At 50.1% G+C, this 11919-nt stretch overlaps 6 protein-coding genes across 6 annotated transcripts; 4 read left to right on the top strand and 2 right to left on the bottom strand.

Annotated features, from left to right (window-relative positions):
- Positions 1–415: 415 nt before the first annotated feature.
- Positions 416–1217, bottom strand: STEHIDRAFT_128867 (ubiquitin-protein ligase; the record flags this gene model as incomplete). Its single annotated transcript, XM_007300999.1, has 6 exons — positions 416–436; positions 496–516; positions 597–699; positions 758–942; positions 1010–1071; positions 1127–1217. 6 exons carry the CDS (start codon positions 1215–1217, stop codon positions 416–418), a joined length of 483 nt encoding a protein of 160 aa, XP_007301061.1.
- Positions 1218–1394: 177 nt separating this feature from the next.
- On the top strand, positions 1395–2146 carry STEHIDRAFT_119070 (uncharacterized protein). The gene is made up of 4 exons (XM_007301000.1): positions 1395–1467; positions 1530–1622; positions 1678–1745; positions 1821–2146. The coding sequence occupies exons 1-4, from the start codon at positions 1407–1409 to the stop codon at positions 2049–2051; spliced, it is 453 nt and encodes a 150-aa protein (XP_007301062.1). The 5' UTR covers positions 1395–1406; the 3' UTR covers positions 2052–2146.
- Positions 2147–3074: 928 nt separating this feature from the next.
- STEHIDRAFT_153836 (uncharacterized protein) lies at positions 3075–4242 on the top strand (the record flags this gene model as incomplete). The annotated part of the gene is made up of 5 exons (XM_007301001.1): positions 3075–3126; positions 3204–3435; positions 3520–3681; positions 3742–3952; positions 4024–4242. 5 exons carry the CDS (start codon positions 3075–3077, stop codon positions 4240–4242), a joined length of 876 nt encoding a protein of 291 aa, XP_007301063.1.
- Positions 4243–4485: 243 nt separating this feature from the next.
- On the bottom strand, positions 4486–6776 carry STEHIDRAFT_51748 (glutamine synthetase/guanido kinase; the record flags this gene model as incomplete). The annotated part of the gene is made up of 14 exons (XM_007300429.1): positions 4486–4511; positions 4569–4728; positions 4795–5088; positions 5142–5152; positions 5215–5381; positions 5442–5458; positions 5524–5678; positions 5741–5839; positions 5894–5953; positions 6009–6024; positions 6092–6356; positions 6413–6474; positions 6531–6592; positions 6686–6776. 14 exons carry the CDS (start codon positions 6774–6776, stop codon positions 4486–4488), a joined length of 1485 nt encoding a protein of 494 aa, XP_007300491.1.
- Positions 6777–7112: 336 nt separating this feature from the next.
- STEHIDRAFT_137580 (WD40 repeat-like protein) lies at positions 7113–9674 on the top strand. The gene is made up of 10 exons (XM_007301002.1): positions 7113–7246; positions 7307–7455; positions 7510–7611; positions 7679–7792; positions 7863–7983; positions 8040–8274; positions 8328–9024; positions 9088–9303; positions 9368–9490; positions 9565–9674. Exons 1-7 carry the CDS (start codon positions 7153–7155, stop codon positions 8587–8589), a joined length of 1077 nt encoding a protein of 358 aa, XP_007301064.1. The 5' UTR covers positions 7113–7152; the 3' UTR covers positions 8590–9024; positions 9088–9303; positions 9368–9490; positions 9565–9674.
- A 530-nt stretch (positions 9675–10204) lies between these two features.
- Positions 10205–11736, top strand: STEHIDRAFT_51544 (uncharacterized protein; the record flags this gene model as incomplete). The annotated part of the gene is made up of 4 exons (XM_007300418.1): positions 10205–10579; positions 10643–10748; positions 10807–11236; positions 11340–11736. Coding segments are annotated over 4 exons (1308 nt in total), but the record flags the coding sequence as incomplete, so codon positions are not given.
- Between the last annotated feature and the right edge of the window lie 183 nt (positions 11737–11919).

The raw sequence follows: 11919 nt of genomic DNA on the forward strand, positions 1-11919 counted from the left end.
GGATTTTGCGCGTCGTATTGGTGTTCCACCTATGGCTAGTCAAAGGAGCACAGAGTTCCCTTTGATAACCCTAGTGCTATTGTTCTGTCTCCTGGCGTCATTCCAGCAGAGTCAGACAGTCCTATGGTGCGCTATGTATAGTGTATTTATTAGTCAAACACGCGTGTCGGACCATTTGGCACGCCACATCGTGTCAAAGACACCCAGCCTGCCTGGCCTTATTCGCACAGTGCTTGCGTGTTAGCGCTCATCAAAAATTTTACAACAGTATTTTTGCGTATCTGCAGTGCAAAGTTCAGGAGAGGAGAAGGATATTATACATCGGAACTTGGATCAAGAAAGGGTAAACAGCTACGGTAACAAGTGATAACAAGGTCGTGCAAAATATACGGCGAGTGACAGCCCGGTGACTCCTTCAGCGATCCTCAGCCCATTCCTATTTGAGGAAAGGGTTATGAGAACAAGAACATGAGGTTCAAAGCGGTATGTACTTACGTTCTCCTTCTTAATTTGAGCCTGTGTATTCGGAAAATGCAAAGGACACGCGGAGGTGAGCCGATCAAGTATCGCAACAAGACAAAGAAAAGACACATTACCTCTTCCTCAGGCGTGAAGTCGTTGACGATGTTGAACAGCTTACGGATCTCCTCAGGGGTCTTACCCTTGATCATGTTGGCCACGGTTTTGCAACCCACATCACTGCATGGTAGCCAGATGAGTAACGATGAACGTAAGACAGTCGCTTGTTAGAACGCACAGGAGGGCCTTGATATCGAGATAGTTGGCAGCAAGGATAATTTCGAAGAGCATCTCCTGATCAACGGCGATAAACTTTTGATCCCACTCGCCAATATCAGTCGTCCGTTTCCTAGTCTCGTCCTGTGAGTCAGTCTCAGCCGTAGGCAGAGGCTCCCCTCGGTGGTGCTCGCAGTAGTCCAGGACCTAGGGTGATCAAGAGGCGCGCCTATGTGATAAGCGACGCGCAACATAGACGAGGGATGACACGGACCTTCTTCATAACCGCTGACGATACATTAGGAAGAGGAATAGGCTGGTCGGTCTCGCCAACATCTGTAAAAATGGAGTGAGTGACCCTTGTCGTGTTTTCGAGTAAGGTGGCGTTCACCCTCGAGCATGTTTTTGATGAGAACGCTGCGCTCGGCGACGTCCTTGTCGACGGTGAACTGCTCATTGTCAGAAGTTACTAGGAGAACCATAGTGAATTTAAGAGGGTACGAGAAGAGAGGCGAGGTTGTTGTGGTTGCGGTGAAGTGAAGGTGCGGTGCAGAGGGGCGAACGAGTCGCGTGTAAATAAGCGGAGCGCGAATTTATCTCTCACGCGTCATGCGGCACCGAGCGCTAAAGGGCCTGCCACTCCAGGCTTTGCTGCGTTGCCTCTTCAAACAATGCCTTTGTTCTCTTTCGCGGCCTGTTGCGAGGCCATCCGTTCTCCTTTCTCTTCCCTTGGTACGCGTGCCACCTTGTCTCGTATCTTATCCGACATCCATCTCAGTCTATTGTCATCCTAGGTTCTGTTCGTACCGCAACAAAGCGAGCGGGAGGCTCAATTCGCAATCATGGTGGCTCTCCCGGAAAGCGCTTAGGTGTCAAAAAGTTCTCAGGTGCGTGGGCCTTCGACTCATAGGCCAAAGCATCGCCTGATATCGAATCATCTAGACGAATATGTGATTCCTGGTAACATCATTGTGCGGCAACGAGGCACTCAATTTCACCCTGGACAACATGTGAGTCACTCTGATAATACTTTATGGCCATCCTCGCCGTGACCCTCGCTCGTCGCCACTCACCTGACGTTGTAGGTCAAAATGGGCCGTGACCATACAATCTACGCTACTGTTCCTGGATTTGTCCGCTTTTACAAGGAGGAACGTTTGCGAACTGTGCGCAAGTATGTCGGCGTCGTTCTGACCCGCGGCGAGAAGCTTCCCCGGGACGAGACTACCCTCGGCCGCTCACGGTACTTCGGGTTAGTTGACCTCAATAGTCTCCAGTCCAATCCACCCGCGGTGGAGACAGCACCATCACCATAACGGCTCCTCACTCACTGTATCCTCTCCTTGGTTTGCATACCATCTTCTGCTTGCATCTATTCATCAGGCGTGACATTTTCCGTCGTCGATATCACTACGGACCGCCGGCCACTACTTCTGTGTCCTATGTGCCCGATTCCACCCAGAAAAGCAGGGCAACTTTATCGCTATCGTGACCTTGGATCCCGATTTTGCTCATGTGTCAGTGGTTCTTAAGGCCGAGTGCTAAAAGCGTATTCAGGAAGTCCACCTCACATCACACTCGCAGGTGTACTTCTGCCGCGGATCCCAGTCCATCTGTTTCCCTACAGTTGCGAGTACTTTTTTTTTTAACCGATCGTTCACATTGGCGGTCGAACTGCAAGGAAGACAGTCAATACGGTTTGACACCTGGCATCGCCTTGTCGGGATTCTGTTGCCTGCTCTTGAGTCGGACTATTCTTGTCGTCTGCTCTCGTTATATCGAGGGTGATTCACCTATTCGCCTGATATCTTAAAATATGCCGTTCAGGTCACATTTCAAAGTACCTCAACGCGATTTTTGACGAGTCCCTTTACTCAAGATGGATGGGATTTCGACTCAGTTATGAGAAAACTATGGTGTCTCGACCATAATCAGCTGCACTTTCGTCTCCGTCAAACTGTCGAAAACCGTCCGTTCGATCTCGCCATAAGTGCCTAAGCTTGGAACTCATATTCGGTCTGCCTGGCGCTCATCTATATATTGAGTAGTTGACAACTTCGTGCACGGTCAATGTACTAGTTCGAAGTGTGCTTGTGCAAATTCTTGAGCATAAGAACAAGACCCAATATGAGACTCGGTCCTCGTCTCTCTAGATTATCCAAGGGCCACACCTCTAGTGTGCTATAGCTGTGGCACCATATGGCAACTCTAATTTTAGATCGAGCGATCCTATCCACTGCCATGACACTCACGCCGATGCAAGTGTGGGGAAAGCATCATGGAAACCTCTGTTCGTACCCGGCATCATTCTCGCTGCTTCTCATCGAACGACCACCATCATGTCGACTAGCAAATATCAACTGTCCATGCAAAAAGATTTGAAGCTCTCCGGTATTGTTCAGATCCCCTTGTCCACTTGAAAGACTAGAAGCGCTTATTGTCTCTCGTGGTTGAACTACATGAAATAGAGATTCCCTCGGAGGAGGCTATTGTTCAAGCCGCTCACGACATCATCGATTCTATCACCTCATGGAAGGCTGGAAAGACCTTTCACAAAGTTGTTCGCACTTACTCGAAGCCGAAAGGCCCAGGCGACGGAGCTCCATGGCACGCACGTATCAGTGAGCACAGTGCGGAGGATGCGACGTTTGACGAGTTCTGGAGCAAGCTTGGTGATGATCATGCTTCGAATGAGAAAGAGTACGTCGATATTTTTACCCTAATAGCTTTTCACCGTGTCTGGGGAGGATCCGTGTCTGAGTGACTTCAACCGTGAATGCGCAGGTACATCAAGGAAGTGAAGAAGGCTACATCGGTGAAGAAGATATCTCCGTCGATGCAAGTGTGGACGATGTATTACGAGTTTCCTCCACCCGTATCTCCTCGAATCTTCACCGTCGTTCAAGTCGCTCATCTAGAGCAACGCGAAGGCTCTCCAAGACAGGGGTAAGCCTGTCCCAACACAATCCTTCAACGACTGCCATTCTTGTCTCACCCTGTCCTCAGACTTTTCATACAGCTTCCCGTGGACCTATCCGATGATCCTGAACTCTTAAAACTAGAGGAGAAGGGGACGAGAGGCCATTATACCAGCGTAGAGAGCATAAAGGAATTGGAAGACGGTCGTGTAGAGTGGCGCATGGCGACTTCGAGCACCCCGGGTGGTCGCATCCCCAACTTCATCGTTGAGAGCACCATGGCCGGTCAGATCGCTGCAGTGAGTCTGACAGTTTCTCTGCGTAAAAGTAGCGATGCCATGCTCGATGATGCTGACTCGATGGGTCGTAGGATGTCCCTCACTTCTTGCACTGGTACCACAGCATCAGACCCAAGACCACCGCTACGACGGGCGATGCGCCAGTTACGACAGAAACTGGTGTTCCCTCAGCCAATGAAGAGGTAGTAAATCAAGCCGAAGTTGATGGACCGATGCCTATAGCGCCTATGCCTGGGGTACCTACTACTGGTGTACCAGTCACCGGCGCTGGTGGATTGCCAGCGATGTAATATTCTTCATCGACTGGTGGATATCCTGTGTACGAGTGTACGGGCATGTTGGACTGGAATGTATGCATTTTGATGCCTGATAGGTTAAGGGGCGCTGTCGAAGGACCTGTGCAGGGGTGTTATATGGGACACTCCATGTGTCTGCAGACTTCTATACGGTCTATGTAATATTTGGCTACTGCAATACACAACAAGATTCTGCTTCGTACTTCTCGGTGTCCATCCCCTCTTACAGTAACGCCACTATATCAACTCAAGGTAGCGTTCCACTGAGAAAAACAATTAGCTTCCAACTAATTTACCGAGAGTCAACGGCAAGAACATACCCTCCCAACTTGTTACAGCCTGGTTCCACAACTGAACTTCATGTCTCCTGGTACCACCAAAGTGGTCTACAAAGTCATTCCCAAGGACTTCCCTAGCGATGCTCTCGGGCCTCATCATCCTCTCTGTCGCAGCCTCCAACGAGACCGGGAGCATCTTAACCTGTAATGAGCCAATAATGAATTAGTCTAGTCAGGCAAAGCTAGACACAAACACGACGTAACGTACCGTCCCGTTCGTTCTATCCTCCGGCTTGAGTTGCGACATTGGTGGCAAAGGCAACGACAATTTCTTCTCCATTCCCCTTAGGCCAAGAGCGAAGATAGCGCTCAATGCGAAGAAGGGGTTCATGTCCGCACCAGGAACACGAATCTCGAGGCGGGTGGCGGCGGGTGGCACGGAGGGAGGAGAGAGCAGACGGATGGAGGCGGCACGGGAATCGTAGCCATATGTGACGGAGTTGGGCGCCCAGAAGGCTTCGCCACCTACGAGACGTTTATAGCCGTTGATCGTTGGGACGAGCTATTGAAGAAGTTTAGAGTGGGATGTGCGGAGCAAACAGCGACAGCACTTACGCAGGGCATGACTGGACATCGCAGGCCATGGACTTAGACTTGGATAATAAAATTGAGATAGAAGTGGGCTTACTATCGGGCAGACCGTCGAGAACACCGGCCAGGAAGTGTTCACCTGCTTCACTGAAGTATTTCAATTCGTCGTATGGAGCATCGCTTCTTCCACCAGACTTGAGCTCGGATTCGCTAACACCGAAGATGTTCTTGCCATCAGGATTCCGTAGTGATACGTGGATGTGACTGGTCATATTCTAATGTCAGGGGCGTAAAATGCTCAGAGGATGAAGACACCCAACGTACCCACTGCATCCTGGGAGCTAAAAGATCATGATTACATCGTGATTGAGCGCAAGTATCAACGATGACTATAAACGAAACTCACGTCTCCCCATGGCTTAGCCATGAAGCTTGGGGTAATTCCATGCTTCATGCCAACACTCTTTGCCAAGTACTTGAACAGGAGCGCATTATCGGCCATCCTAAGAGCGGAAGTGTAGGCCAATGCAGTCTCGTAGACACCGGGACCAGTTTCAGTATCTGTGCAAGGCACAAACCGAATCTATGAGCAATACTCTACCGCGAAAGGCGGGGAAACTTACGGTGGCCTTCGATGTCAATCTCGAATTTGGTGCTTTCATCGTAAAGTCCGGTAAAGTAATCGTTGTTGAGCTGCGTCCGGAGGACGGAGTAACCATGCACTATGTGGCCCACTCAGTCAGGAGCAGGAATAACACATGAAGAAGTGTACTTACTTCCGGGAGTCAAAGGTTGCAGAGAAGTGAACTTCTTATCCACAAGGCTCTGTGGAGTCTCTACAGGTACAACTGCTAAGTGTGTATATTGGTGAGGGACAAGACAGCAACACACCTTTGAATTGGAAGTACTAGAAACAGAGAACAGAGGTGTCACATTCCATAAACGCTTATATACGGACGAATAGCACTTCATACCTCATATTCAACGCCTGCATAGCACTGCCAGCTCGCACTAGCAATCTTGTCCGCCGTTTTCTTCAACAAACCTCTCGGGCACGCACATATGGGTTCCTTGGTCTCTGGGTCCAAGAACGATACAAGCACGAAAGGGACATTGTTCTCCCAAGGTATCCGCCTGAATGTCGACAAATCGATCTGAGCCAGTATGTCGCGGTATCCATTCGCCCGATTGGATATCAGGAGCTCTTTGGTGTATGCAGCATCGTGGATATCCCAGCCACTGAAGGCCGACATGGTGAGTTTGATGAGATCAGAAGCAAAGGTATGAAGACATACAAAACAACACTGCAGAATCCGAAACCATCGGAGGACGCAGCGCTCAGGAACTTGCCCTTTGACTATACAGACGACCTTGTCAACGAGTGATATGGTCACGAGAGATGAATTCACGCACCATGAACTTTCCTCGGAGAACACCATCCACTGAAATACCATAGGGGCGAGATAAGTGAGCACCTTCGACTCCATTAGACGACAGGTCAAGTACCGTCAAATCCTGGAAAATTTTCAGCTCCTCTGTAGAGCGTCAAGGACAGCAATGCAACGCACCCGCGACCTTCACTTTGGTATCATTCTGTAACAGACTCTTCAGATCTTCCAGCGTCTTCGGTGCGCCAGCGGTTGCAGCGTTGATTGACATGTTTTTGGATGTTGGTGGTGGTCGTGAAGAAAAGATGCTCGGAGACTGAAGGAAAGGACGGAGAGGCGCGATACGGGGACGAGATGGAGGATAGGATGCCCGCGGCCAAAGGAAAGATGAGTGGTTCCCGGAAGCACTGGAAGCAACTGCTTGTTATTCAAAGCGATCACTGACGTATGCTCCCCGATAAGCGACAAGAGCCGATAAGATTAGATCGACACCAATATTCTTTCCTTCTCCGATCTCATTCGCCGCTGCTTTCCTCCAACCAATCGGACCTCTTTCATACAACTGATCCTCGACGGAGAGCCTTTGAGCCTTACTTGATCTTCCAAACGGAATAACAGAACCATAGAAGTCAACATAAAAATCGTAGATGACTACACCTTTACTTGAGTACCACATCCAGGTTCCCAAACATGTTTCCGCACTGTCTTGGTCTCCCAATGGAGACCTTTGCCTCGGCTCAGGTTCGTAGCTCTTCCTTCCACATATATTATACATCGCCCGAACAAGTTCGCTTCGTATAGAGGATGGAAGCGCTCGTGTATACCATCCACCCGAAAATAAAGTCGTAAAAGCTATCAGAGGCTTAGGAGATGAGGTCTCTTCCATAGCATGGGGTAAGGGTGGCAAGGAGGATGCTTCGGGCCACATTTTTGTGGCGGCAGGATGTCAGGTAAGGGCCTCTTTCGATTCAAATGTACTGCACCGTACTGACCTACGAACATAGGTCATGTCTTTTGACCTGAGTATCGCCAAACTGGTACTATCTGCTTCAGATGCATCCCATACCTTTGACATCGGCGAGGATCCGGAAGACGTCCTGAACGAAGTGGGTGGCGAGATTTTTCGAACCCTCTATATCTATAGTGTACAGGCTGCTGATTGACATCAGTCAGGTCGTGCTCCACCCGAACGGAAAATATCTCGCATTCAGCACTGATAGCGGAACGGTTGGGGTCATCGAGCTGTCCAATAAAAAAATCACCAGGATGAAGACACGGCATACCAGCGTGCGTTCTCATTCTGCCTCCCCCGTTTGCTCGTATCCTTAGAGCTTCGACTGAAAGAATCACTTTGCAGTTGTGTGGGACGGTCAAGTTCATACCAGATCGCCCAAGCGAACTGGTAAGTGGCGGCTACGACTCCGCTCTGTTACACTTCGACTTCAACCAGGGAACAATGTTATCACGGCATGACTTCAGTTGGTTCTTCGTCATCTACGTGTTACACAGATTCTAACATCACAATCTTCGATAGCTGCCCCAGCACAATCGTCGGGCATTTCGCTCTCGCCGCCCTTCGTGTTGTCGTCCGCGATATCGTCTACGGCCCTTCTAGCCGTAGGCACAGCTGACGGACGATTATGGCTCGGAGGTGGGGGCGAGAAGCTCCCTAGTGCTAGTGTGAAGAAAAAGCGTAGCCGGAAATGGGACGGTCTCAAGGCTGAAGGTGCACTTGAGATCAAGATCGCAGAAGGGCCTGTAGTTGCTGTGTGAGTGCCTCTGTGGACAAACGTGAAGACTGAAGCTGACCATGTCAATGTAGCGAATTTTTTGACCCAACAAAACTGATGACATGCACATTGCTCGGCACCATCACCTGTCACTCCATTCAACGCGATGAGAACCAGAATATAGGTATAGAGACGATGTGGAGAGCTCAGACGAAATCGATCGCGAAGGTCAACGCGATGGGTGTCCATGCAGGATGGATCTCAGTCGGTGGATTCAACAAGGATGGGCAGGGACTCGTCGAGATGTGGAGAGTCGGTGTTGAAGATCCTACTCCGACGCAGCCTCCGACATAGAGCAGGGATGATGTGTAGCATTAAAAGCGTAATATATCGAACTATAATCGAAGCCATGCATCTAAGCCTCCGATGAAGGCGAACTAGATCCCTGATTCGCCTCTTCAACAACAATCGCCCACGTCTGTTCTCTCTCCTCGTTCTCCAGCACAGCGATTCTCTTCAGTGCAGCGTCCCTCTCCTTCCTCAACTTCGTAAGGTACTCTTCGTTCGACATCCGCTGCAATCCAAACAAGCTCGCTACTTTGTCCAGGAATGGAGGTACACTTTGAGGTTCTGTAGGCTTCGTCTGGACGGGGGCTGGTTGTGGTGAAGCCCGGAGCTTTTGCGAAACGAATTTGAGACGCGTCACTTCGAGCTCGTTCACTGCTAGTTGGGCAATCGTGCACCCGAGAGCACCCATCAGGAACCCTGGGAGGGCACCGCGTATGCCACCTGAAGTATCCATGCTTCTCAGTGTCCAAGCGATGCGAGTTGAAGGAAGATAGAAGGACATACGTCTCCAGGAGTTCAGAAACGTGCCAGCTAATGCGCCGCTGGCAAGTGAGTCCGGAACGTTTTGTGTTCGTATGTCTCGCCATGTCAAAGACTGGTGTGGCAGCATAGTGGATGGTTCACCGCTTGACGCTGCTTCACGATCTCGTCTACGGCGCGCGTACTGCTCATACGGAAGCGTGGATGTGAGCAATGGGCTGGCAACGTATTCTCTCAAACCTGGAGAACAAGATCCACCGGAGTCTTAGATTAATCCATCTGGTTATTGCAGGAAGAAACGCACTGAAGAATGTCGCGCCAGCGACTCCCGAGTTCACAGCTGCTGAAGTCGCGAAGACGGTGGAAATGGCGCGTCCTTTTCCTTTAGCGAGTCCATATGTGCCTGCTAGTAGTGCCCCAAGTACCGCTGTATGTCGAACAACGAAAGAATAGACTATCAGCTAGTGCCCAGAAAGATGTACAGAGTCGATGGGGACGAACTTGCATGTAAGGACTGTATTTTTGGCAACTGCCAAGGGTGTTGATGGGTCCATCGAAGGCTACCGATCCGAGGAGAATGTGAGCAACTACTCCAAAGCAGTTGATTTATCTAAATTTGTAAGATCGAGACCAGTCCGACGTTGTAAACAGCCCTGAGACGAGTGTGTGTTGTGGCCTGTAAAAAGGCAAGGAAAAGGAAATACTTACCTCTCCGGACTTTGGCCACGCGCACGATCGGCGGAGGAACCAACTGCTTGGCTGACTCGAAGTCCTTCAAAAACCCGGCCTTCGTTCTGGGTTTGCACATCTCCTGCATTCTCGGATGCTCTGAGCATGGTCGACAGCCGCGAAGAAAGCGACTCAAGAAGATACGAGCATCTTCTAAAATGGCTAAAAAGTCATGGTATGCAACTCGATGGCGAATATTTTCATGTGCAGCGCAAAAGGCGACCAGGTTCAGTTCGCATAGTATCCTTCTCATCTAAAATGTGTAGACTCACCTTTCTGTCTTCCAACTTATGTGCAGGTGCTGGCAACGGACTGTATACCACGACAGCTCTCTCTGTGAGGACTTTTGGGCTGTTGTCTTTACGCAGCTCATCATCTTTTAGATGACCTACGTGACTTGCCGTCTCGTTAGCCCTCCGCACCTCTATTCACCCTCCCATCTTCGGCGAAGATCAACATCCTAACTCTATCAACGCACTACAGCTTCATTTCAGAGCAAAAATTCACACTTAGCGCCACTCAGCTTATCTCGCTACATCTATTTCTACACCGTCCCTCATCTGATGGCGACTGTACCGACCCGCTGTTTGGACCTTACATCTCAGTTCTCCCGCGGGAGTTTGACGGTCACCCATTGACTTGGGTTGTTCAGCGGAAAATTGGAACGCTTGGTAATGAATCACGGTTCTTGGACCTCATGCCGCCTACTGCTAGGAATGCTCTGTGTGCAGTCGAGAAGCGCTTTTGGGATGATTGGGAAACTGTGTGTCGATGCATGGCCAGTTTTGTTTCTTTGCATGGAATAGAACAAATCAGCTCATGAAATATTTACTCCTCATGCCGTATACAGTCCGTTGTGCCACATATTGTCAAACTGGCCAGTCGAACGATTCCTGCACGACCTCATCCATCAGACTCAGTGTCCACGGCGGATTACCTCTGGGCATGGTTAAATGGTCGGTTTGTTTCACTATACCGTTCCGTTATGCATTAGTTCTGACACGTATTTCCTAGTGAACACTAGGTGCTTATACGACCGCATCAAAGAATCCGCATCCGATCCAGACAATATCAGTCTATGCCCTATCTTCGACTTCGCCAACCACACATGGACGAAACAAAATATGAAGCTCCTCCCTTCTGATGCCGAAGCCTGGCAGGCAATCCTCGGGATTCACTCTGACGCAGGCTCAGATTTGACGTGTGTTACGGGGGATGAGTCAGTGCAGGAGGGTCAGGAGCTGTTCTTGACGTATGGGATGCACCCTCAGAGAGAGATGCTAGTGGAGTACGGGTTCGTCAACCAGGTCGCGGACGATGCGTTTCGTTCCGGCGAGTTTTCAGGAGAAGTGGATTTACAGGATGAAGTGCAGAACCTATTCGAGGAGCAAGGCGAGGCTGGTATACGGATGAAGCAGATCTTGGAAGAGGAGGGCTATTGGGGGTAAGTCAATTTTCGGGTGAGAGGCGACCTCGCGTATTCCTTTCCCGCCTCGCTGTTCTTTTGTTCTTCTATAATGGAAGCTGATCACTTCACGTACTCATAGCGATTGGACAATACATTCGTCGCCGTCACCGGCGTACCCCTCCTACCGACTCATCACCGCACTTCGCTTATGCCACATCAATGGCTCAAACGCTGATTGCAAGGAAGATTCGGCCACCGCATTGCAGGCCTGGAGGGATACGACACTGGGCCGTCAAGACATCGTTTCAGATGAGAATGAGTCGGGATGGAGGGCCACGCTGGTCACAATCTGTGAAACTGTGGCTCGCCGAGCGGACGTTGCGTTGGATGAACTGGCGAGGAAGTCGCAGGATGACGGTCAGGCTGAACGCGAGCCCGACAAGTGGATGATAGATAATATTCGGCTGCTGTGGGTAGAGGAGCGAGAGGTTGCGAGAGCGGTCATCGAGAGTGTGAGGAGAGGTGACGAATTTTAGAATTGTTGATTCGCGCGACCTGTGCACTCATGCAGTGCATGCGCAAAGCGTCATGTTCGTGTCGCGCAATGCTCGGGCTGTGCGATGTTGCTCGATAAATATCAACGCTATCTTTCCAGCTTCATCTTGAGGAATTAATACGATGATTAGTCACTGGAGGTGACACCTGTCAAACAGGCAGTG

This window comes from Stereum hirsutum (genome assembly GCF_000264905.1).
Source record: "Stereum hirsutum FP-91666 SS1 unplaced genomic scaffold STEHIscaffold_3, whole genome shotgun sequence".
NCBI lineage: Eukaryota > Fungi > Basidiomycota > Agaricomycetes > Russulales > Stereaceae > Stereum > Stereum hirsutum.